The following is a 25,775-nucleotide window of genomic DNA, read 5'->3' on the forward strand; positions in this document are numbered from 1 at the left end:
CATGTGCTGCCGTATTTTCGATCTACGTTTTCTAGGCCATCATTCTATAGAACAACGTCCTTCGACAGGACACATACCGTGTCGAAGTTAGTCTATATACTCATACTCGATGTAAAAACCTGTGAAACTCACGAGTGACGTAAAACAATTAATACAAAGCAAGCCACTGAGAAGTCGGCACAATAGAGCCCAGGAAGATAATAGCTAGAAAACAAAGAAAAACTTCACAGGTTTTTACACCAAGGATGATCCGAATTTTGTGCCAATTTGATGAATCACAAATCCGATCCCAGCTAGGCGGGTTACCCCACCATCACGTGATCTTACAAACCTGAGTGAAAAGTTAACGAAACAAGCTTCCCCTGATTTCGCTACGACATTGTGCAACATACGTGATAGCGATCAATTGCGTTTGCAAAAAAAAGAACCTCTGATTTTCTTATGTTAGCTAAACTGAAAAGTTGTCGACTGATTCTTGAAGGACGTAATAACAATAAAAACTACGAATACTAAAACTATGCCCCGTGTGAGGATCGAACTCACGACCTTCAGATGTCTACTTTGTATTATGAGACTGACGCGCTGCCTACTGCGCTAACGAGGCATCTTTGCAGTTTGGGTGTTTTTATTTGTCATGACTTTTGATTGAACCATTTTTATCAGAAAAGAATTTTAAAAAAATAATAAGTAATAAGTAATGGTAAGTCGAAAAAATATTGTCAATTGAACTTCAAGTAGTGCGCTGGTGGAAACAGTTTGAAAGTCAAACACGCAAGATCAAAACAAGCAGCGCAAACATTAGTGAAATACCCATTGATTTGGTTCGGAACTACACCTGAACCTGCTTGTTGAAGCAAATACGCAGACATATGGACTAAGGCCTGCTCCGGGCAGATTGCAAGCACTGCTAAATAGCATGAATATGAACACCACCTTTAATATACACCCGTATCTTAGTTCGTAACTTACCGGCAACACAACCATAATAATCAGCTCTCATGGAGATATGCCTGTACCACCCGCGTGGATTAAGTTTCACAAATCTTGCGAAAATTGGAGGGTTGATAGCGTTTTGGACAATACTGTTCTGATCACGATTGGCTTGGAAAAGCTAAAAATAAAATGGAGTATAATAAGTAAGTTGAGTATGATCGTCTGGGTGAACGTAGTCCTGAATAGGACTGTTGTTGTTGACAGTGACTGACATTTCAACAACCTGTGCAGTAGTCATCTTCAGAGTCAAAGTGAGTTCAGTGTATCACGTCAGTTGATGGTATTAAACTCTGGTTATTGACACGATTGGTCAATGAAGTCGCGATGTTATTGGTCGTCTGTCAGTGAAGCCGTGCTGTTATTGGCTAAGAAGACTCGTGATGTCATCGGTGCGTTTCGATCCGTCTATTGTCACAGTTAAACAATTGTTTATTCAATATTGTCAATCAAATTGTCAGTTGTCCAGTCGTTCTCTCGTAGTTAGTTTTGCTAGATTCCGCCAATAAATCGTTGGTACCGTTCCGGTAACTGTCGAATACGATTCGGTGTCGTTTGTTCTAAGTTAGTAAACCAGCTTTCTAAAGTGAGTCGTTGATAGTAGTCTGTAGAATACGTAACACATGTCGCAGAGTCCCAGTCGATTCGATGTTTCGTCTGTAAATGGTGCTCAGCAATGCGATTGTTGACGTCACCATTTTTTCACCATTTTCTGTTTTGTAACAGTAATAAAGACTAGCAAAAAACCTCTCTTTGAAACTTGTATTTTGATATATATTTTTCTTCCTGATAATGAAATACCTGCACGGTATATTCCTTACCTTATTTCCGCTCCTAAACCTGTACATGGACCAATGCACATTATCAACACTCGAAGACAAATAGAACGACGTCACCCATTGGCCAGCATCCTGACGACCTTGAGTACATACTTTTCTGATTTTCATTGGTCGACCAAAGTCCACTTTTAGCCATTGATAATGATTGTTGTATCGCGCGCACCAGGCCCCTACGAACTTGCCGCGTTTAACTTGACCCAGTCTCCCAAGCCGAGCGGCGTGAAACTGGTTATACTCTGACGATGCCGTGATTTTACTGTCCGGAAGACGACGGCTTTGTAATCCTAGAGGCTTGTTACACGGAGAAGCTGACAAAATGAGCAAAAACATAAAGATTTAATTATGATCAATACAGAAAAAATGTTAAGAAGCTTATGAAGTGTAATTACTGTAACGCAAGGGCCCACTTAAACCACTCGCCGTTTGGTTAGCTCAGTTGATTAAGTGATAGACTGTGAAGCGGTTCAAATGGATCTGATTCCTGGCCAAAACAACACTCAGGAAACAGTTCTGCCTTTCTTTCACATCTGACTAGACTAGATAGTTAGTCTACTCTGATCTTAAATACTTACTAATCTTTTTTTCTTAAGCTTTTTTTAAGTCCAAAATTTGTCACATGTGTGCGTTGCCACTGTACCCCACGTTAAAGGCAAATATCATTCAATACCTGAGCATCCATAAATCTCGGCTCTCATGGATATCCATCCATACCAGGTTCTAGGATAAATACGGACGTACACGGCCGTGAAAGGCCTGGTAAACTGGTGATAGACGATAGAATGGCGGTCGGTATTTCCGTCGAAAATCTGAAACAAAACAACAAATCATAGAATAGCTGCAATGAGAGGAAAACCAAAAGAGCACACTTTTTCTTCAGAATCATTTACAGGAAAATTTACTTTGCTTTTCTATGACGCAAAATCTTGCCTGGCCCGTTCTAGCCAACTCGTTTCAAGGGTCTCTCTTCCCCCTGTCCCTCGGTGCGAAAGAGCCTGGACACGAGGTCCCTGATGCAGAGGACTGTTCTCCATGCTTATTGTTTTTGTGTTGATCATTAGAGTTGTCTTTCAATTTGTAAAGGGGGCAACTACATGTCATTAGCTTACAGAGAGTTTTAGCATTAAATATGAATATTATACTGTGAGCCGCCCGATTACCTCAGTCGGTAGAGCATCAGACTTTTAATCTGAGAGTCATAGGTTCAAGTCGCATATCGGGCGACAAGCATAGGTGTTGGATAACTTTACAGCTTGCTCAAAAGGAGAAAAGCAAATAACAAGGTTTCGCTGTTCCCATATGAACAATGTGTCCATTTTGAAACCGTCGATATCAAAGTTTGATTCAATATGGCTTTTCTCTGTTATATTCATAGCCAAGCTAATCTTGAAGCTGTAAGCAACGTGGCGAGAGTTGGCACTAGCATTTGAATCTGAAACGCATGGTACGTTCCATTTTAACAAAACTAAGTAACAAAACTGCTTTTACAGTAAAGAGTAAGTACCATACCTTGACCCTACGACCTTGTGTATACGATCTGAAGTACATTCCGTCGCCGCTGTACCTGACTGTGTAGCTTCTAACCCACTGATTGGCATTCTGTCGACCCTGAGTAGCCACGCCTTTTATACGCATTAACTCCACAAAGTTCACTTGGAACCACTGTCCCCGGCGGTTACTGCGCACGCTCCATGAGTAGAGTCCATTGAGTCGGCCATACCAGGGTGACAGATGATAATTGTAGTAAGTTGAGGCGGTCAATTGACCATCTGATACTCGTCTGTCTTCCAAACCAAGCGACATAACACAACGATCTGAACATGAAGAAGAAAGAAAAAAGTGAGAATTTTGGCTAAGTACACAATATACGGGAAAGCTTTTACGCTGGCACGAAAAATTATAACAGATACGGCTTCTGTTCACACACAAGAACGGTTATTTCGGCGCGATTTCTATAACAGAGCGAAGCCGGCAGCGCCGATCTCTAGAGTGGACAGTCACATATAGGACAGGTGTTCATACTATACAGTGGCGGATCCAGGGGAGAAGCCCGGGGGGGCCGGCTCCCCTCTCTTAGTTTTAGACCAAACTGAGGCCGCAAGGGCCGGAAAAAAAATTTTTTGAGACCGCCCCCCGCCCCCTCCTAATTATCTCAGGGTGTGGATGAGATAGGACTTAATTAATTAATGACTTATTAGCAATATATGGTTAGGAATTTTTTGTTATTTGTAATTTTAGTTATTTGGAAATAGTTGATATACTAAATAAAACATGTAACATGTATGTATGTATGTATGTATGTATGTATGTATGTATGTATGTATGTATGTATGTATGTATGTATGTATGTATGTATGTATGTATGTATGTATGTATGTATGTATGTATGTATGTATGTATGTATGTATGTATGTATGTATGTATGTATGTATGTATGTATGTATGTATGTATGTATGTATGTATGTATGTATGTATGTATGTATGTATGTATGTATGTATGTATGTATGTATGTATGTATGTATGTATGTATGTATGTATGTATGTATGTATGTATGTATGTATGTATGTATGTATGTATGTATGTATGTATGTATGTATGTATGTATGTATGTATGTATGTATGTATGTATGTATGTATGTATGTATGTATGTATGTATGTATGTATGTATGTATGTATGTATGTATGTATGTATGTATGTATGTATGTATGTATGTATGTATGTATGTATGTATGTATGTATGTATGTATGACCCCCAACCCCCCCCCCCCCCCGCCCCCCTCCCTCGCCACCATCCTTCCCCTATCGGAAGGTCTGGATCCGCCGCTGCTATACCGGATAGCTTTTAGTGTCGGCACGAAAAGCTATGCAGCAGTATGGTGTGAACATAACCTTAGAGAGAGGTACCTCATGAAACCCTGAGGTAATTAGAAATCGCTCCGATTTTAGGCAAATTTTTATCTCTGAGTTTTGCTTGGAAAGACTGACCTGAAAAGTCCTAGCACGTGAACTGACTGTAAAATTAGACGGACAGATCGATCCGGCAAACCGTAGTGTGTACGGTGGCTTTTGTCTCTGAGAAAAGAGAGTGCAATTGTATCCTGTTTAGGACGTGAATAGCGTCAAATACATCTTACCTTCAGCGCATCCGTAAAACTCAGCCCTCATGGAAATATGTCCGTACCATCCCCAAGGATGGATTTGAATGTACTGACACTTGATTCTAGGGAACAGTCGGTGCCGTACGACGCTGTTTTGATCCCTGTTTCCTGAAAAATACTAAAACAAAAAAGGATACCATTTTTGTAAGTTTTAAGATATGTTAAAGTCAACAAGGGGTAGAGGAGTACTAGCGTAAAAAAGCACACTTGTGGAACAAAACTGAGTATAGATCAACTTCTTTCTTTCTTCTTCTTGCTTGTACTTAAATGTTTCTAAACGATCGACTTGCCACTGTCGTACATAATCATTACGTTGGTACCCACGCGTGGGCAAGAAAGTTACGAGTGAGAAATACGAGCTCTTCTCAGTTTCTTTCCGGGCCCGTTCGCTCTCTCTAGTGATGGACCCTAGTTAAGCTCAATGAAGAGGGCCTGCTCGTAATCTACATAATCACTATTCTTTTCATTATTTTTTGTTAAAAATTCTTTTTTTATAAGAATAGTTCAACCAAAAGTCATAACAAAAAAATCACCTAGACCTGTAGAGATGCCTCGTTAGCGCAGTAGGCAGCGCGTCAGTCTCATAATCTATAGCAGATATCTGAAGGTCGTGAGTTCGATCCTCACACGGGGCACAACACTTTTATTTTTTAGTTTCTTTATTCATTTATTTATTTTGCTCGCGTTTCTCTTTAAAAAATTTATTTATTTATTATTAACATATACTTGTGCATGTGCGGTTATAATTCAAACGATTTAGACTTGAAAACTGTACATTAATAATTGAGTGGAAATCTACCGTTATTTACGCACGTAAAATTTAAGTCAGTGCGTACGTAAAAATAACGCGAGAATGGAAACCCACGCTACCTGAAAAAAGAGGTTTATACCTTTCGATGGCTGTTGTATTTGTATTCCGCAAAATGTATCCCATCTTGACTGAAGGTCAAATAATACTGAGTAACCCACTGACGGTAATCCTTTCGTCCCTGCGTAGCGACCTTCACCACCCGTGTGGGGCGACCAAAGTTTACTTGATACCACTGGAGACGGTTATTATGGCGCGCGCACCAGGCTGCGCTGTAGCCCCGCCGATAGAAAAACAGTCTGCCGTTATTAGGACCGTGATTTCGGGCCCAACTGGAGGAAGCGCTCAGTTGTGAGGGGCGGATACGGCCATTGCGCATTCCCAGGGGTTTGTTGCAGCGGGCGCCTTAACAAGAGAAAAAACGAAGCGTTAGCCTTACTGTCCTAAAGAAGCTGAAACAAAAATCAGAAAACGCATAATCATTTTCTTAAATGCACACAACAACAAAAAAAACATAGCCTTTTGTAGGATTTTAAAGCCAGGCCAACTTTTCTCCACGTAAACACTTGGATCGCCCAGATGGGTTAGAGCGAGACAATCAGGGCATGCGTGAGCGTTCTTCGGTCAATTTTTTTCTCATATAAACGCTCGCTAAAGTTGTTTCAGCTGGGAGTGTGACTCTCTTTCCCGGGAAAACTTTTCTCCATGTAAACGTGTCTTCAGGTTTACATGAAACACTACTCAAGCCAGCTGCTCTTAAAACAGTTCTAAGATATTCCTCACAGTGGCCTATACTCACCTACGACACAGCCATACAACTCTACCCTCATTGATATCCAGGAGTACCACGTGACCGGGTGAAATCTGAAGAAGCGCCCAGTGATTGCACGACGGAGCCGGTGGCGTACAATTACGAATCGGTCGTAGTTTCCGATGAATAGCTAAAAATATATATCCAAAAATAGTTGATATCACGTCATGTTCAGTTGTTACATTTTAAGAGCGTCTACTGAACACAACATTGAAAAAATATATCTTTAACATTTTGTTAAGTAACTCTCCTAAAAAAGCTGAACGATTTTATAAAGTTCTTGCGTTGTTGCAGACACTCATTGAAGTAACGAAAGAAAATGGATACAATTATTTTTCTATTTTCGCTTGTGAATATCCCCGACGCCGTCACCTTGACTCTGTTTCAGTGACGCTTTTGCTTTGCAGCTTGTTTCATGGAAATGACCTTTGCTTTTAACATACACAATTTTTGTTAACGGCTAAATATTTTTACCAGTGATTAAGAATACAAGTTGGAATTTAGACATTATTACCAGAAAAAATCGCGATAGTGGATATTTTGTATAATTACTTGAAATAAAACCTTGAAACTATAAGTAACTTCACGTTAGGAGCTGGAGACGGAATTTCTACACTCCTAATCTCTATTTCCTTTCTCTTTTCATTTTCGTTTATGTTTTGGTTTTTTTGTCTCCGTGTAAATCTCCGTTATACACTCTGTCTTCGTAAGGACACGTCAGCGGTTTGTCTAAACAAAGCAACACGAGAAGGACATTTCCCTGCAATGTCGAGTTTCTTGGCTAGACAACTGAATTAGGAAACGAGCTCTTTTCGTAACTCACAACAATAAGCCATTGCTCTTTACTAACCTTAGCTCGACCATTCTCCTTGTAAGTTATAAACCTGTAGCCATTTCTGCTGTATGAAAGATAGTAACTTTTCACCCACTGCGCGGTATTCTGTCTACCCTGGGTAGCAACACGTGACACTTTTGCAATGGCGCCAAAATCCACCTGTAGCCACTGGCGCCTGTCACTTCTCTTTGCGCACCAGGCTCCCCCGTACCGGCCTGCGCGGCGCCCATTGAGCCTGCCGCTGGCTGGTCTGCAGTAGTAGTTGTAGTATGACGAAGCGCGCATCATTTTGTCGTGCACACGCTTGTCTTCAAGACCAAGCGGCATATCACAGCGACCTAAGGTAGCGCAGATTTATTATTTTATTGTGACGCTATTTTACTGTTTAAGCTGGGTTAACGAACAAACAAAATCTGTAAAGCAATCCACTAAAGCGTAGTTACTAAGAGGATTACGACAACTTGTCCACGATGAAATAAGCATTCTAATTTCTAGCTAGGCGAACGTTTCGTTTCCGGGAGGAGCAAGAAATAAACGCTGGAAAAATTTGACGGGCCACTAATCAATTAATTTCTTTACTGAATTGAAATTTTAGAAAAAAATCAAATGAAAAGACTTTTTTGATTTTAACGGTAAAGAAGCTAACAACTTACTCCAAGGGCATCCATACAGCTCAAGCCGCATGGAAATGTGTGATCTCCAGCCACGTGGTACGATTCGAACGTACCGCCCAAAGACAGGTGGGTTAATAGGATGCGTTTTGACGGACAGACGGTCTCTGTTTCCCTGGAATGTCTGTAAAAGTGAAAGCAACAACATTTATAAGCCTGTTTAAAGGATTTCAACATCTGTTCACCTTTCCTACTAAACCCACTCATGAGAACACCTTCAAAACTAATTAAATCCGTGAGTTTCATCGCTGGTTTTCCCCCCTGTTGTATAAAAATAATAACCTTTACCCTTGCCCTCGACCTATAGAGCCCAGCATATTCGTGAAACACTTTAGACTGGATGAGTGTCAAAACTACTTAGGGGGCGGGGGCGGTTTGGGAGGAAGCATTTCTCGCCCCCCTTCCGCTAGAGCTACATGTATATTCCCCGACGCCCCTCCCCCCCACCCCCTTCGGTACATTTGAAAATCAAGATGGCAGCCACTCACGGTAAGACGCGATAAATCAAGAAGATCTCACGAAAAAATAGGGGACTGTGAAGAGTCTGGAAACACTTGGGCTCGTGAATTCTGTTCTAAACTTACCCTACGGACAAGTGAAGTTTGTTTGGGAATTCAAATAACAGAAGAACTGTTATCAATCTCGATCATCAAAAAATTTTGGGGGACTACCTGAAATGACTTTTCAGCTAGTACATACTAGCTACAGCTTGCCTAAATGCCAAGCTGTAAAACTGAATCACTTTGCACCCCGGTACAAAGAACCTTCTTTCTTACCTTCACGTAAGAGTTCCACCAGTATTTTACTGAGGAAAAGTACACACCATCAGAGCTGTAGTATAAACGGTAAGCTGTCACCCATTGGTCGGCATCCTGTCGTCCTTGCGTTGCAATGCCCGTCACCTTCATATACCTTCTAAAGTCAACCTGCAACCACTGGTTGTGGTTGTTATGGCGCGAGGACCACGAACCGATGTATTTGCCTCTACGCGCGCGGTGGAGACGCGCGAGCCACGCGGCATGGTATCTATTCCACACTGATGAGGCTGTGATCTGATTGTTTTTAATTCGGCCTGATTGAAAGCCCACTGGCACATCGCAGAAGTTTTCTGAAAAAAGTAAAGTATTTATTGAACTTAGTATTTTTGTGAATTCACAAAACTGCAATAATTAAGCGAAATTTCAGATTCCACTTTGTAAACCATTGAAAAAAAACTAAGAGAGAACCAGGCAAAAATGTAGCCAAAGAAGTCTCTTTTAAAACGTTACAACTTCTGTCGTATTTCGTATAGGCCCTCCAAACATGGGAGGCTAAGCTAAGCGAGAGGGTACCAAAAGTCTCCTTTTACAAATTTCAAACTACTTCACACATAGATACACTAGTGTCATTTGCGTCTCGATAAGTGTTTGGACTTCTGATCCATATCTTCATTCATTCATACATTTACCAAAGTACACGTTCAGACCTCAAAACCTTATCCTCTTTATTTATCTCTTCTCTAACCATTTCTTTCTATATTCGTTCATGCATGTATTCATTTATTCATTTGTGCGTGTGTTTCTTCTTTTTCTTTCTTTCTTTCTTCCTTTCTTCCTCCCTTCCATCACATCTTAAAACTGCCTCATACATCTATTTTTACGTTTTAATTACTTACCTCTCAAACGACCTCCATAAAGCTCCACCCTCATAGCAATGTAGGAATTCCACGATTTGGGATGAATCCTGACGTATCGCGCTTTTATGGCCGGGTTTATCCTACGTGCGACTGTATGATAAATGTCGTAATTACCACGAAACACCTAAAAACACAAAAAATGGAAACAGTCACAAAACGGATGACTTGACCTTTAGTGTTATTATAAGGAGAAAACATATGTCGGTACTATCAGGGTTTAAAGGGTAAAACTGCTGAGGATGAGGATACCCCTTACCTAACTCAAAGTTAACATTTGCGTCTCATTTGGGGCAAAATTTTGGGTTAGGGGAGGGGTAGGTGGGCAGTTTCCCAGAACCCTAAATTGATCCGATGAGGATTAAGTACCAAAGCGTAGTTTATGGGAGAACAAACTCTCTTTAACCCTTTCAGCCCCAAATAGTGTCAGCATGAAATTTCTTCTTGTAACATCAATAAGCTATAAGACAAAGAGGTCACGAGAATTAAGGATTTGATCACAGAAGATGAATCTCTTTGACACTTCAACAACTTCTCCCCACCGCTTTTAAGGGAAACGTATAGGAACAACAAATGAGAATTTGAATTTTGATACAAAGGTTTAAAGGGTTAAAAGAATTACCTTAACACGCCCATAGGACACATAACTCCTAAATCGTGCTCCGTAGCGGCTGTACGACAGCTGAAACGTTTTTACCCACTGATGGGCCTCACGCCGTCCCTGTGTTGCGATACCTTTGATGATACACATCTGCCTTAAATCAATCTGTAGCCACTGGTTGGAGCTGCGGTATTTTGCCACCCAGGCTCCTGTTCGTCCGTGACTGGCGTAGATGTTCAGACGCGCTCGGTTAGGTCCGTGATTGTAGTTGTACGACGAGGAGGCCCGAAGATGACCCGATAGGATTCTTCCGTCTTCCATACCAAGAGGCATCGTGTAACGATCTGAAAAGAGGTAGGTAAAGATCGTGTTGGGTGCTTAAACATACTTTGCGGAAACGCGCGTTATTTGCTTTAGCGCCATAACATTGCTGTACAATTTTCACACGCTCACATATCTTGCTTGCGAGTAGTCTATTCAAGTAACATTAATTGCGTCTCATGTCACATTGATCTTAACGCTTTGATTCCACTCTAGTTGACTCTTAATGCGCTTCCATTTTTCGGAAATGACTGGCCAGAGCCGCGGCATTCCCATCAAAGTGTGAAATTGCCTTTAGATCAAACCTATCCAGCCAGATTAGTCAAATCCTAAATAGTATGCACGAAGGAAAAAACATCCTATTTCATTGTCAAAACAACTGGTCCGGCCATGGTCAGGCAGGGCACTTGTGACTTTGGAAAAGAGTCCCGTTACTTCAACACGTTACTAAACAATGAGCTGAATGGATGATATTTGAGACCTATTTGAATGTTAAGCGACCGTGAGCAACGACATTGGACGCCGATGACCTAAATTTGACAAACAGTAAAGAGTCACTATGCTGCTCGACTGATGATACGATGGAGATGACATCGATGCTGACGATGATAGTGGAGATAACGGTGATGGTGTTGTTGGTGGTGGTCATATCCACTAAATCAGCAAAAAACAAGAACTCGAATAACACTAAAAATATTTACCTATGCGGCATCCATAGAACTCCACTCTCATGGATATATGACCGTGCCATCCCCAAGGATGAATACGGATGTAGTGGCCTCGAATGGCGGGAACAAACAGGTAGGACTTTACCGTGTTGCGGTCGCGGTTACCACTGAAATACTGGAAAACAATTATAAGGCAAAAAGTTTTAGCAGTGGCGTGACAAAGGAAGATTTTTGTCCTTTCAGGCTGAGTTTACATCAGAAAATGAAAAGTTCCTGTTTAGAACGCTAACATGTTTCTAAGCTGGGTTTTAACCGTTACGTCACACGTGACGAACCTAATGCTAGTGAGAGATGAAAAAAGACTTGCTTATGAGCGTGACTTTCGTTCATGCGAAAGTTCACGTTTTAGCTGAAACTTGTGCAACGAATGAAGATAAAAACATTACCCCTGATTCTTATGCTTTGTTGTTTCTGTTTTTTTTTTTCGGTTAACCCTTGATAACAAGTTGCCATACTTCGCACTGAAATTTTACACAAAAAGTTGTTATTTTTTTTAATTTTAAAAACCGAGGGTTGAGAAATCCTAGCGAAAGACAGTGTATCTTGCTTAATACATTACGTCAACAAGTTGACTACTATAAGGGCATGTCTTCATTCAAACGTTTTTGAAAGGAGACTTCGACCTCAGAGTCCTCTCCTCCTTGTACGAGAGGACCCTCGGAATAAGATTATGGTTACTCCAGCTATCATATGGCGTAACTGAAAGATAAATCCAATGATTACCTTCCTGTTATTACGTTCTTTATACTCTGAAAAGTGCACCCTGTCCATACTATGCGACACATAGTACTGTGTCACCCACTGGTTAGCGTCTTGTCTCCCTTGGGTCGAGATCCTGATGATCTTTGACGCTCCGCCAAAGTAAACCTGCAGCCACTGGTACCGATTGTTGTATTTAGCGGCCCAGGCCCCGATATACGGTCCGCGGCGACGACCGTGAAGACGAGCGAGGTGGGCGGCATGGTTAACATTCCAAATCGACGATGCTGTGATCATGTGATTTTTTATGCGGCCAGATTGCATTCCCATTGGTCGGTTACAGCGTGTGCCTATGAGTGAGGAGAAATGACGACAACATGTTAGTCTGTTGATTAGCAGCAGTTTACTTTCGGGGTTAGATATCTATCTGTACCTAGCCTCCAGCTGCGAGCAAGCTTTCTATTTAGGGGTGTCACGAGAGGTCACGCGTGCAATACGCGCGAGGATACGCGGGAGCGAGAGGGAGGGAAAGACAGGGAGAGCTCTCCGTTTCCTCTGCGGCTCGCTTCGATCGCCAGAAATGAAGAGCTTGCTCGCACGCTAGCATGTGTCATCAGTGTTTACCCACTGAATAAGGTAAAGTAGATGGAATGTAAAATGTGTTTCTTTATGTTTTGTTTTGATGTTTTCCTTTCTACCAGCTTATCACTTTCATAGGATAGAATAAGCCAAGGACAGCATACTTGACTCTTGAGACAACTCCCGCTTTAGTTGCAAACACAGGTACAGATGCACACAAAATTAACTGTGCGTGACAATACATTGTGTTCCTACATCTCGTACGCCGCAGAAGCCTCAAAATGTGTGCGATAATTTCGAATGATAAACAGTCTATTGAACACAAAGGCCTGAGCCAGGTCATATCACGCTACGTTGATCAGTCTTTATAGGCCGATGTTGACTAATAACCTACCTAATCTGCAGCCATACAACTCGAATCTCATGGCGATCCAGCTATACCAGGTCCTGGGATGAACACGAACGTAACGGGTTTTGAGCGAAGGCCTGAACTTGTGAAACACAACAAGCTGTCTTTCCATGTTTGCTTGGAAGATCTTCAAGAGAGCAAAGAAGATAACGTGAAATAAATGACCAAATAATTGTTTGTCAGAAAAAGGCCGGCCGTACGGGTCTATTCGTAAAGCGTATTTCTTTTCGTCTTCAGTTAGACTGGTAAATTTTAAAGCAATATGAAACATGTTCATGGACTTGAAGTCACCATTGTTCAAAAAGGCGCTTTCTTTTTACAAACCGAATGACCCGCCCAGCCAAATATAACTATTAGAAAGCATTCTTAGTCTTCTCTCAGTTTTCGTCAGTTTCCATGGTGTATATTAAGAAAAAAGAGGTCAACGAGACTAATCAAAGAGTTGGCTACGCTAGCGACCGAAAAAGCTCCTTGCTGACACTCAAATGAAACCTATTTAGTTGTAATTTCAAATCGTACTGCATGTGTTTCAGTATTTTACAAGGCGAAGTTTAGAGTTTTTCTTCTTTGTTGGCTTGTTTTTTTGTGTTGTGCGGTTATGTAGCTTTACCCTGCGGTTTCTTTCCTTTATAGCTTTTAGTGTTTAAGTAGTCGTTCTCGTGGAACGTCTGTCGCTTAGTTGGTTTGTTTACGCCCAACTACCCGACATACAAGCGACGCGAACGACTTCGTATGCGCTAGAGCCATGCAAAAGAGAAGCCTCTGCTCGTAGGGTAATCTGATGTAGCCTCCCACGACGCAAACATTCTGACTTTTCAGACGTTTCGTGACGCATTCCAAGAGTATTCTGTGACAAGCCAAAAGATCATCTACGCGGGAGACCAGCGCTTATGAGAATTTGAGAGTAAATGCTTGCTACGGTTACCTTGATTCTCCTTCCATGCTTAACAGGATAGAACCTGGAACCATCGCTACTATAAGAAACCGTGTAAGACTTGACCCACTGGTTAGCATCATACCGTCCCTGGGTAGCGGTTCTCTTCACCCTTGTAACCACGCCCAAGTCAATCTGTATCCACTGATTCCTATTCCGGTACTTAGCAACCCAGCCTCCTCGAATGGAGCCGTAGTTTCGCGCGTGAAGTCTGGCATTCCAGGGACCGTAGTAATGGTTGTACATGGAGGAAGCGGTAAGCATTCCCTTAGAGACACGGCCATCTTGCATTCCCAAAGGAACATCACATGGGTCTGAAATACGCATGTAAAAATCAAAGAGGACAATGAGAAAAGAGAGAGAGAGAAAAGTAAGAGTTCTCAAGACGGGTTATTTGTGGCTGGTCACCAATTCAGGGTGTATTCCTTTCGGCGAATCCAAAAACGGATTTTTGATCCTAGATTTGCCAGATTTCGCGGTCGAAAGGAACGTGAAATCCGAAATTGGATTTGTAACCTTGGTAACCTTTCGCCAACGCGTGCAATATGCACGACAGCCTCTCAAAAAATGACGTGTTTTCTACTGTTTGACAAATTATGCGATTATACCGTGCAGAATTTAGTGGTCGGCAGTTCGAATAGCGACGATGGAACATATGAAACAGACAAAGAAAGAAGCGCATTAAAATTGAAAATTATCTAAAGAATGTCGGCCAGTTTGATCCAGTTCCATAGCTGTGATTTTTTTATGTAACACGATCGAGTGCCTGTCGCGTCTACAAGCGAGTTTGTAGTTAGATAGCAGTTCATTTGTTACTTTTACTTATTTCTGATTTCAAGCAATATGGATATTTTAATGTACCAGGAACAATCCTCTAATGTTTTCAGATGTTTTGCGGCGAATGACAGCAACGAGGAAACTCTACGGCCTCTATGGGAATACTTCAACTGGAAATACCGCTGGATCATCTGACTAATTTCGGATCCACTGTGAATGGAACAGTGTAGATCACTGATCCGTTAATCTGGATTTGGATTCTTTGGATTTCAAATCCAATGAATCCTTTTTCAAAAAGGATTCACCAGATCAAAAATCCGGATTTGGATTTGCCGAAAGGAACGCGAAATCCGTTCTTAGATCTAAAATCCGTTTTTGGATTCACCGAAAGGAACACACCCTCAGTTTCTAAGAGCGACTGTCAGAGCTTAACTTGTGAGCAACACCGAGTCGTGCAAAGGTCTGCAAGATACATATTTCTAGCGGGGGTGGGGGGGGGGAGGCAAGAATTTGTAAACAACCCTTACCTATGCAGACTTTAATACATAAATAAAAATGAAATGAATTATCCCACGTTTAAAGATTATAGTATCCCACAACCAACTTAAACTCTCTAGGTCATCATCCGTCTGTATTTTCAAGCACTTTTAGTCCTTTAAAACCGTTTGTTTACCAGGGGGAAGGGCAACCTGAAACGTCCTTGGTTCCTGGCTCCTTGTTCTCTCCAGTTTGTTGTTACGGGATTAGTCAGGAAGCAATTTTAAAAATATGGTATAATTTTCACTAATCACTTATACGTCTCTAACCTGCCCGACATCCATACAGCTCAACTCGCATCGAGATGTGACTTCGCCATCCCCTTGGGTGAATACGAACGTAACGCGCCAAAATTGGAGGATTGATGGCGTGCGTGACAATGCTGTTGCGGTCACGGTTTCCTTGGAAGTACTGCAAACACACAAAAGCGTTTAGCGTTTTGTCGTTGAAGCCATGCATATTAAAAGTATGAGCGTTCATACAGGAAAATAAACAAAATATAATTTATGAGGCGACAAACAAGGGTACAAAGAAACGATAAAAGGTATTAAAATAGAAATGAACTCCAATGGCTTGCCGTGGTGAAGTGCAGAAGAGAAGAGATTGAATGACAGCAAAGTCCGGATTGTTTTAACTACGTATAACAACAGAAAATCAGCTTTCGAACTTTGCAAGAATGTAAATTATTTGCCTTTCTCTATTTTTAAATTGAAAGCGGACGTACACGATTTCATATTATTGGCTCATCCCGATAAATAACAAATCATAATAACAAACCTAATGGCGATTGATCGAGTATTCGGTGTCAAAACACATGAGAGACATAATATACGATTTCAATTATCGATAATGACTCACCGATTGATCTTTGCCTTCTCACTCATTGCTTACCCATAATTGAGGAAATAAATTTCAATTCATTTAGAAAATTATTCGCACACGTACGATCTTAGCTAAAGTTATCATGTGTTCATGTTGTTGCAAACATATAATGCTTGTTTTCCCGCGTACCTGGGTGTCACGTGTTATTCGTCACGACACCTCGCGACGTTTTGTCACGCAGTCCTCAGTAAAGATGGAAGAAAGAATACGCCTGTTATTTTTCCCTCATCTTTTGTGCGCAATTCAAATGGATGGTGAACATCTAATGTTTTTGTTATAAAAAAAAAATTATCTGTGGCGACATCTTGCTTGGCTCCTTGATTTTTAGCTGCTAATAATACAACTGTTTTCTGACCGCTGCCTGAGCAAAATCTGATTAAAACTTTCTGTTTTGCACTTGACTAACGCTGTTAATTTGACCAAAAAGCCATAAATAAGGGACTTTAAGAAAGCTTGAAGTTGAACTTGCGCAGCTGGTGAGAATGCTTCAATTCACGCCGACGGATGCATTATTTTCTTTGTTTACGCTATAAAGTCGCGAGAAGAACGAGGATGAGTTGATTTGAGAATGTTCCCTTGCAGCTTCGCTCTTCGCTTTGCGCTGCGGAGCACTCTTCCACGGAAAGCACTCCTGTTATCTAATCACGCCTGCTACGCAGGATAGTTGAATTAATAAACGACAAAGCCATTAACTCAAAGCACAGTCAACCACACAAACAGGGTTGTGGTAAGCTTCCAGTCTAATTTGATTTGATACATCTGTCAGAGTAAAGGAGGAACATTTATCTTCAGCCCAGATTTTAAGGGCGTGGCACTACCAACTGAGTAATACGGGAAATCAATAATTGTCAAGTTACCTTATCTTGGCTTTTATCCCTATACAGTGCCCAATGCGTACCATCCACACTAGAAGAAATTGTATATCGTGTAACCCATTGGTCATAGTCCTGTCGTCCTTGAGTAGCCACTTGAGTGATTCTCATTGGACGAGAAAAGTCAAATTTAATCCATTGGTAATGATTATTGTGTTTCGCGCACCAGGCCCCTGCATAGCCGCTCCGCGCGGGTCGGCCAAGTCTCCCTAGCCAAGCAGCGTGTTTGTGGTTCCACTCTGACGAAGCTGTTATCTTGGAATTTCGAAGCCTTCCATTTTGCAATCCCAGAGGCTTGTTACATGCCGACACTAATACAACAAAATAGAACACTCAAAATTAGTCTTGAAAAAACTGGTGGAATTTCAAACAAAACAAAAATACACGGAACATACTGTGCACCAAGACGCCTTCAGTAAGATCTGTGAAGAGCTAAGAGTAGAGACTAATTATCTAATAATTATTATATCGAAAGTTAGTTTCTGAGTGGCACGAAACTTTCAAGTGAGCTTATAAAGCGAAAGACCCGAATCATTCACCTTAAAACTGCGAAAATATGCTAAGTTATTTACATACCAAAACAGCCGTAAAATTCAGTTCTCATGGATATCCAGCCGTACCATCTTCTTGGGTAAATACGGATGTGTACGGCGCTGAATGGTTTGACGAAATCATGGTGGATAATGGAGTGTCTGTTACTGTTTGCGCTGAAAAGCTATTAGAAGGTGACAAAAGTTAGCTGTGATTTTCAGATGATAAAACATTTATTCTATCGCTAATAAATGCTAGTTTGGTGATTAGAGATAGTAGGGTCGCGGGAGACTGGGTTAGTGTTGTGCCGAATTGCATCATGGGACTGTTTTAGAGACGCCATCGCTTCTTTTATCGCCAATAACAGGGTTGCGTAGGGAACTGCGTCAAAATTCGTCCCGCAAAACATTCTCAGAATGCCCTGGGTACCAGAGGTCTTTTTCTCGCTTGAGGCAGACTTGACCGCAATCGGAAACCGCGCATGAAAAGTCTCTGTCACCCACCCTTATAGTACAGTTTAACAAAACATTGATCCATTTTTTAAGCTTAACGCAGCAAGATCAAAGTGAAGAGGTGGAAACCACCCGTTAAAGACACAGACGCAGTTCTTCTACAAAAGATGCTTCCTTAGTTGTTTTTTCTGTCACGACATCATGTTATTCTTTTTTCTTTCGTAAGAATGTGTGTTTTAAGTTGTAATTGTTGTTGCTATTTTTTGATAAGGGTGAACTGACCCGGAATAGATTAAAAATGCTAAAAATCACTCTTACCTTAGTGCTTCGTCCCTCTCGATAAAATCGGAAGTTGGTTGAGTCCGGGCTGTATGAGACGATGTACTGTGTAACCCATTGATTATAATCCTGTCTCCCCTGAGTTGCAATACCCGTCACCTTGACAACGACCACAAAACTAACTTGAAGCCACTGGTTAAGATTGTTGGTCCGCGCACTCCATGACCAGCGGTGGTTCAGTCGGCCATGCCACGGAGCCAGGTGAGCGTTGTAGTAGGTAGAGGCTGATAAAAGGCCGTTTGTGATGCGCTTGTCTTCAAGACCGAGCGGAAGAGAACAGCGTCCTAAGAAAGTGTTTTTGATTAAAAACAGGTGAGCTGTAGTTATTTTTAGCGCAGGCGATCTTAAGGTTTTATCCGCACGAGTTCCAACCTCGTCCCCAGGTTCCTCTCTCTCGCCACGGGGGCCGAGTAGGAGAGGATCCTGGGAACGTGGTTGCACGAGTTCTCTAAACTTGTAAACACATACAAACTTGAACGTTTACTGTTGTTCACACGAAATGGACTGCTACTTTTTCGTTCATGAACTTGTCCATTCCGGAGATTTGACTTTTACGAGGACGAGCTCTGACTTTTATAGTTTTATTGAGGGATTTTAATCCCTCTTTCAATCACAAAATGATAATATAAAACTTCTAAAATTTGAAAACTTTTTTTCACCACTGGCTCTACGCTCTCACTAAAACCCGTAGTAGAATGACCACGGCTATCGCGATTTTCGCGCCAAAACAAAAATCAGTCTAATGACACTGTTTCACGCGCGAGCACTACTTAGCATTGGGAAAATCTCGTCTTCGTAGTAGTCCTCATCTTAGAATCTAAACGTTTCTATCCTACCTGTGGAACATCCATACAACTCCACTCTCATAGAAACGTGTTTGTACCATCCCCAAGGATGAACCCGGATGTAACGGGCTTTGATTTGTGGGAATAGACGATGTTGTACCACTGTATTCTGGTCCCGGTTTCCTCTGAAATACTACAAAAATAAAAGAATAGAGAAACTGAAAGGTCAAGCAAGTTTACTGCCAATGATTTATGGATTGGTTGATCATGTTCGAAGATCGCAGCTAGTAAGAGCAGTTAAAAAGATAATATATGCTCCAAGATTTTCTTTTTCAGCTTTCAACCGTTTATTTACCGCGCGTTTTTCAAGTCTTTCTGTTGCTTTTGCCAATCGACTATTTGATTGCTTATATAGGACCGTACTAATAAAAATGCGGTGTTCAAAGTAATTGGCCAGTTTAAGAAAAGATGTTTTTGAGCGACGCACGTCAACCGGAAGTGGACATTTGCAATATTCGCCAGTAGATCGTCGCCTTCATTTTTGGTCAAGTCGTCTATATAACAGCAAGACAATTAAGCATCACGAATTTGGCGGTTTCAAGATATATTAAAAGGGAAAAAGCCTCACTTCTGTTTGACATGTGTCACTCAAAATCAAAAACGCCTATAGCATACTTGACCAACGCTCCCACTCCCCATATCTCATCTCCACTTACTGCTATTCCTTAGTTCGTAAAAGATTTTTGACAATGGTTTTACCCAAGCAAGACTTAGGAAAAACATTTAGTTAACATTAAATGTTAGTTAACTTGGTGCGAGCGCTAGCTCGCACAACATGGATTCTCCCTCGCCAGTCACTTTGGTCCAGCATTGCAGTTCGGAGTTCTCCGGTAGTGGCGAACCTAGTGTCTTCAAGCAGAGTGTGTACGTATATTCAAGTCAAAATTCAAAGTTTTGTAGCTAACGCATCGCCAGACTCAAAACGTCTTTTTAAAAATTTTGACGTTGGAGTGGGATATACAGGTGGCTGCCTCGTTAGCGAAGTAGGCAGCCCGTCAGTCTCATAATCTGTAAAGAAGAAATTTCGATCGTTCGTTTGTTCGATCCTCACACGAGGCAACTTCTATTTTTCCTTTTTCCTTATGACTTCGAATTCTTTTTTTCCTCGCTGAACCAAAACGAAGGACAAGGACTTGGCGAAAGGAAAGATTTTGTACCCCTGATACAACTATCTCACTCACTTTTCTATTGCTATTTATTTTAAATTCAGCGAAATGTGCTCCGTCTTGACTGTAGGACAAATAATACTGAGTCACCCACTGACGGTAGTCCTGTCGTCCCTGGGTAGCAATTTTAACCACTCGCATTGCTCGGCCAAAATAAACCTGCAGCCACTGGTACCGAGTGTTGTGACGCGCGCACCAGGCTCCCCTTAGGCTTCCCCTCCGACGGAACTGAAGTCTGCCGTTCGATGGACCATGATTTCTGTCCCAGCTCGAGGAAGCTGTTAATTGGTGTGGTTTAATGCGGCCGTTCTGCATTCCTAGCGGCTGATTACAGCGTTTACCTGTGTTAACATGCAAGGGAATTTGAAATCGAAGAAGATTAATAATTTTCTCACTGATGAATGGAAGTGGCGGATCTAGAGGAGGGGCACGGGCCCCGCCATATTTTTATGCAAAAGAAAAGCCCTTACCGCCGAGAAAAATAATTTTCGAAGCCGGGTTCCCCTATTATCTACGGGCCTATATAAGCGCCCCCCTCCCCTTCCCCTTGCTTAGTGCAGATCTGAATCCCTCAATGTCTGCTACATTAAGAATTAGAGCGGTGACAATACAGTAATATTAGGAAAAGAGTTGGCACTTCTTATATAACCTAACTTGCACTTGATATCTCTTACCGTACACGCATCCATAGAATTCAACTCTCATGCCGATATAAGAATACCAGGACACAGGATAAACCCTGAAGTATCGACCATAGAGCGGACGGGCAAACTTGTGCTGAACCACAATATATCTGTCATAGTTTCCTTTGAACATCTGAAATACAATTTCATGGGTATAAATGAAGCTGAGTCAGCCTGCGCACAGGCGCTTGAAAGAAGTGGGTGCAAGAAAGAAGCAGCGCGCGAGAGGGAGACAAGCCTTTCTCTCTCGCGCGCGCCCGTTCTTTCGTGCGCCTACTACGCAGGCTAACGCTGAGGATAATACATTGTTTTATATTTGCGGACATCTCCTGTTCCTTAGACTACTTAAATATTCAATGTTATAACACATTATTATTAATATGAGAGTTCTCTCCCAGTACATTCCAGTACTGAGTTGTGCTATGGACTGAGTAGCGCTAAGTTCGGGTTAAAGCTAATCCTGGGTTCTGCTGCAAACGAAGCATATTTGTTGTCATGGTAATCATTCCTGGATGTGTGCAAATCGTCCTCCGAACAATTCGACTTATTATCATCAAAATGACTTTTTCGATTTGATTTGGATTTGGAAATGCGGGCTCCACTATATTTTTCACTGTGGCAATTCCTTTTAGTGTCTTTAGCATGTGCGCATAGGACTGTACTGGAATAATAAAAATAAACCGTAAGTGATAAAAATCCTACCTTAATTTTTCTACCCACACTGTAAGGAATAAATCGGCTTTTAGTTTTTCCATACTTGATGTAATACTTCGTCACCCAAGAATTTGCGTAACGCTTTCCCTGGGTAGCAACGCGGGTTACTTTAGTCATGGCTTGGAAATCTATTTGAAGAAACCTCGTTCTGTCGTTCCTTCTTGGTGACCATCCCCTTCCACTGTTGAGTCTGGCGTTCCATGGTCCATCATTTACATTGTTGTAAGAGGAGGAGGTCATTTGCGCTTTATCGACGCGGCCATCTTCGAGGCCAAGAGGCATATCACAACGATCTGTTTAACAAAAAAAAATGGCTCAAAAATATCCTCTCTGTTCTTAAACTCATAGCGTGTCATCGACAAGAAACTTACCACTCCATGCGGAAATGGCCTCCCTTGCGTTTTTTCGTAATTGCCGCGAGAGATCGCCATTTCCCGCGTATTACGGTGTTAGGGTGTTTTTTAACCTCTTCTCCGAAAGAGAGGCTGAGATACTGGTCGAATCCGGCTTAAAAACATGTTGACCAAGTTTGTGGCCAGAGAGATGGAGCAACGAGAATCGATTGAAAGAAGGGAGAGTTTATATGAAATTATAGCATGATTTTCCTATTATCAACATCTAATTAGATCAAATTTAAATTAGATTCAATTTTAATGAAAGAAGGAAGGATCACACTGACTTAAGTGCCTTCGATTTTTCATTTCTTTCTAAATGGTTTCACGTAATCTACCGGAGATGCCTCGTTAGCGCAGTAGGCAGCGCGTCAGTCTCATAATCTATAGCTGAAATCTGAAGGTCGTGAGTTCGATCCTCACACGGGGCAAACTTTTTTTTGTCAACAATTTGTTTTGCCTCGTAAAATAGATGCAGGGTAGTATCACATTTAATAGAAACAGTGATGCGCCTTAACGTGATGGGCTTTGACGTCCCTGAAAGCTATACCAGTTATGTCCTCGGTGAGTTCAACCGTGATGTGCAGGTTTTGGGAGAAAGGCGAGACAAATCGCGACGTTGGGCCATCCAGGTTGGGGGTTGGGAGATGGGTCAATGTTCCATCCCCGTAAAAAAAAATATTACTGAAACCTAGACTACGAGTAGTCCCCTATTTTTCCTCAGGGATAGTAGAGCCAGCGAAAAGCGAGCGCGCGTGAAAATCACCCCACGCGAGAAAGGCGCCTTTTCTCGCGTGGGGTGATTTTCACGCGCGCTAGCGTTTCGCTCGCTTTACTATCCCTGAGAACAAATGAGGGACTACTCGTAGTCTAACTGAAACTAGACACACTTTGCGAAAGCGGAGTGCGAAGAGGGTAGGTAGGATGTTTGCTTGTAATAATTTGAGAAGAGATCAGTTTTAGCGAAGATCGACATGGGTCAGCTCTCCTCTAATGTGCTATGAGTAGCAGCGAGCTAAGAAGAAAAATCTATTATCTTACAAATCTTTATAAAAGAAATTGAATTGCTTACCCCACCGGCCACCGTATAATTCCAGTCTCATCGACATCCAACCGTGCCATCTTCGTGGATTGATGCGAACGTATCTGGCGAGCAAAGCCGGCCTGAAAGCATGAGTACGGACTGAATATCTGTCATAGTTTCCTTGGAATTGCTGCCAAAAAAACAAACAAATTTAAATTGTAAATCATTGTCATGAGAAATTCTTTTACACTTACCGCGTTTAGCAATGATCATCGCCCTGATTAACAAAACCCTCGGCCAAAACATCAGAAAAATAATTAGCAAACGTCACACCCCTTGACAACAATTTTTGCTCGTGTTTGATGGAGTACCTCTAAATCTACCCCAGTTACCTTAACCGCGTTCCACCAATATTTCACCGAAGCAAAGTAGACTCCCTCTGTGCTGTAGTAAACTCGATAAACTGTCACCCATTGATTAGCGTCCTGTCTTCCTTGAGTAGCAATACCAGTGATCTTCATGGCGTACCCAAGGTCAACTTGCAACCATTGCTTGTAGTTCCTGTATTTGCTTGCCCAAGCGCCGATGTAGCGGCCGCGTTTGACTCGATGAAGCCTGGAAAGCCACGCGCTGTGGAAATGGTTGAAAGACGAGGAGGCAGTTATTGCGCGGTTCTTGATTTTGCCGTTTTGCATGCCGAGGGCTCTTGAGGTGAAAAGACCTGTTGAACGGAAAAGTAAATAAATATAAGTTGAGCTCAAGGCTCTATGAAAAGAAAGACGGAATACTCAAAAGGAAGCGAAGCGTAATATAAATGGTTTGGACACACTGTTAAAGTACTTCAACGGCAAAAACAAGTGCATTTAGTAACGAATTGCAGGCTTTTCACTCTCACTCGAAGAAACGCAGTATGTTGTAGAAATTTCTTAACGCTTGGTCATTTCACGTAAACTTCGATCGTATTCGTACATGTCTTAATAATCTTTTACCCCTTTTTTAAGGTGAAAAGCTAAACGTAATGAACAAATCCAAACAACAAAAATTAAGGTTTCCTGCTTTTGTTTTGTTTTAAAAAACATATATACGTCTATGAATCAATACACGGTCGCTGAATCTATGGTGAAACCTTAACTGACAGACGCACGCACGCATAAATGTAAGCGTTTTTATTGCCGTCCTCGGACAATTTGACGAAATCTGCTGGAAACTGGATCAATGTTGTGTGGCATTGCACTATGAGATTGTTCAAAACGAACAAATCTTGAAACAGTTTCCCGGGTAACCTTGTGATAGCCAATAAAAAGACGTCCCGAAATCAATCCCATAATGCAATTTGACACAACAAAGACCCAGTCCCACGCAGAACTTTAAAATGGCCGATTTCTTTTGGAGTTCCATTATTTTTATCAGTATGTTTCTACTTACCCCCTCCATAATAGCAGCCGTAAATTTCCACTCTTAAGGCTGGGAAACTGCGATACTTCTTCACATGAAACCGAACAAACCTGGCTCTGATAGGAGGAGCAAGGTCGTGCGCAACAACTGAAAAGCGGTCGAGATTTCCCTGAAACAGCTGCAGAGAAAAAGGAAGGTTGAGCATTTCACAAAAATTATAAGAAAATATGTTCATTAAGCTACAAACAGGAGCGGGTTCACTCTCGACGACGAGCAACCATTGAGACGGACGAGAAAAGTCTCAAATAATGAGTCGCGCGCGCGATTGGGGTCTGACGCCCTCGCTTCTCGCGTCTCGCGGTTTCGCCTCTCGCTGATTGCGTGTTACACACCACCGTGAACTATACACGTCATTTTGAAATAGATAACTTTATGATATTAACCCACCTTATATCTTCCATACTCAAGATACGACTTGAACACTTTCCCATTTAAGCTGTATGATACCGTATAACGGGTCACCCACTGACTGTAATCATGCCGACCCTGTGTAGCCACGCCTGTAACCTTGGCCGGTCGGCACAAGTCCACCTGCAGCCACTGTCGCGTGTTTCTATATTTTGCTACCCAGGCTCCTGCTCGACCGTGCCCCGAAGGTTGGTTTATCCGCGCACGATCTGGACCGTGGTTGTAGTTCCAGATTGACGAGGCCTGGAGTGCACCACTAGGGATATGCGAGTCTTCCATTCCGAGGGGCAGCTTGCAACGATCTGTATCAAAGTCAACATTTATTCGGTTTTTAGAAACAGAAAATGAAAATAGTCAGGACATGAGTATTTTCTTAAGACAGTTAATAATTAAAGGATGACCAAGCGCTTCAGTGCCTGTTTTGATCCGGCTAGGGGAGGGGTCCATGAGGCCCAGCCCCTTATTTCAAGTTCCAGATCCAACCTTTCTCCTTCCCCAACCTCAACGTCTGATTGAGCGCCACCTTTCCTCACCGCGAAGTCTGAATCGGCACTGCCCATGGGACATTTTTATATTAGGAAGAACCACTTAAAAGATAGATGATAATTTTCCCCGTCTACCCTCTTAAAGATGGTGGACAT

General features: G+C 41.9%; 1 protein-coding gene and 3 non-coding genes across 4 annotated transcripts in view; 2 read left to right on the forward strand and 2 right to left on the reverse strand.

The window, feature by feature from the left end:
- Positions 1-25,775, reverse strand: part of LOC140953837 (uncharacterized) — a 148,203-nt gene that overhangs the window by 112,748 nt on the left and 9,680 nt on the right. Inside the window, exons 13-40 of the mRNA XM_073403217.1 lie at positions 25,114-25,436; positions 24,697-24,844; positions 23,664-23,992; positions 23,320-23,461; positions 21,844-22,148; positions 21,133-21,274; positions 20,474-20,799; positions 19,284-19,425; positions 18,421-18,731; positions 17,702-17,840; positions 17,111-17,436; positions 15,641-15,782; positions 14,049-14,371; positions 13,109-13,250; positions 12,160-12,485; positions 11,410-11,551; positions 10,409-10,731; positions 9,769-9,913; positions 8,897-9,222; positions 8,097-8,229; positions 7,459-7,781; positions 6,597-6,738; positions 5,880-6,202; positions 4,966-5,107; positions 3,336-3,640; positions 2,497-2,635; positions 1,812-2,137; positions 970-1,111 (exon numbers count right to left, since the gene is read on the reverse strand). Of these exons, the coding sequence (XP_073259318.1) occupies positions 970-1,111; positions 1,812-2,137; positions 2,497-2,635; positions 3,336-3,640; positions 4,966-5,107; positions 5,880-6,202; positions 6,597-6,738; positions 7,459-7,781; positions 8,097-8,229; positions 8,897-9,222; positions 9,769-9,913; positions 10,409-10,731; positions 11,410-11,551; positions 12,160-12,485; positions 13,109-13,250; positions 14,049-14,371; positions 15,641-15,782; positions 17,111-17,436; positions 17,702-17,840; positions 18,421-18,731; positions 19,284-19,425; positions 20,474-20,799; positions 21,133-21,274; positions 21,844-22,148; positions 23,320-23,461; positions 23,664-23,992; positions 24,697-24,844; positions 25,114-25,436 (6,477 nt within the window). The remainder of the gene's footprint in view (positions 1-969; positions 1,112-1,811; positions 2,138-2,496; positions 2,636-3,335; positions 3,641-4,965; positions 5,108-5,879; positions 6,203-6,596; positions 6,739-7,458; positions 7,782-8,096; positions 8,230-8,896; positions 9,223-9,768; positions 9,914-10,408; positions 10,732-11,409; positions 11,552-12,159; positions 12,486-13,108; positions 13,251-14,048; positions 14,372-15,640; positions 15,783-17,110; positions 17,437-17,701; positions 17,841-18,420; positions 18,732-19,283; positions 19,426-20,473; positions 20,800-21,132; positions 21,275-21,843; positions 22,149-23,319; positions 23,462-23,663; positions 23,993-24,696; positions 24,845-25,113; positions 25,437-25,775) is intronic.
- Trnam-cau (transfer RNA methionine (anticodon CAU)) lies at positions 519-604 on the reverse strand. Its single transcript is given in 2 exon segments — positions 519-554; positions 568-604. It is a non-coding gene; the product is annotated as a tRNA-Met (tRNA).
- On the forward strand, positions 5,539-5,624 carry Trnam-cau (transfer RNA methionine (anticodon CAU)). Its single transcript is given in 2 exon segments — positions 5,539-5,575; positions 5,589-5,624. It is a non-coding gene; the product is annotated as a tRNA-Met (tRNA).
- On the forward strand, positions 22,593-22,678 carry Trnam-cau (transfer RNA methionine (anticodon CAU)). The gene is given in 2 exon segments: positions 22,593-22,629; positions 22,643-22,678. It is a non-coding gene; the product is annotated as a tRNA-Met (tRNA).

The sequence above is a fragment of the Porites lutea genome, chromosome 12 (assembly GCF_958299795.1).
Source record: "Porites lutea chromosome 12, jaPorLute2.1, whole genome shotgun sequence".
Taxonomy (NCBI): domain Eukaryota; kingdom Metazoa; phylum Cnidaria; class Anthozoa; order Scleractinia; family Poritidae; genus Porites; species Porites lutea.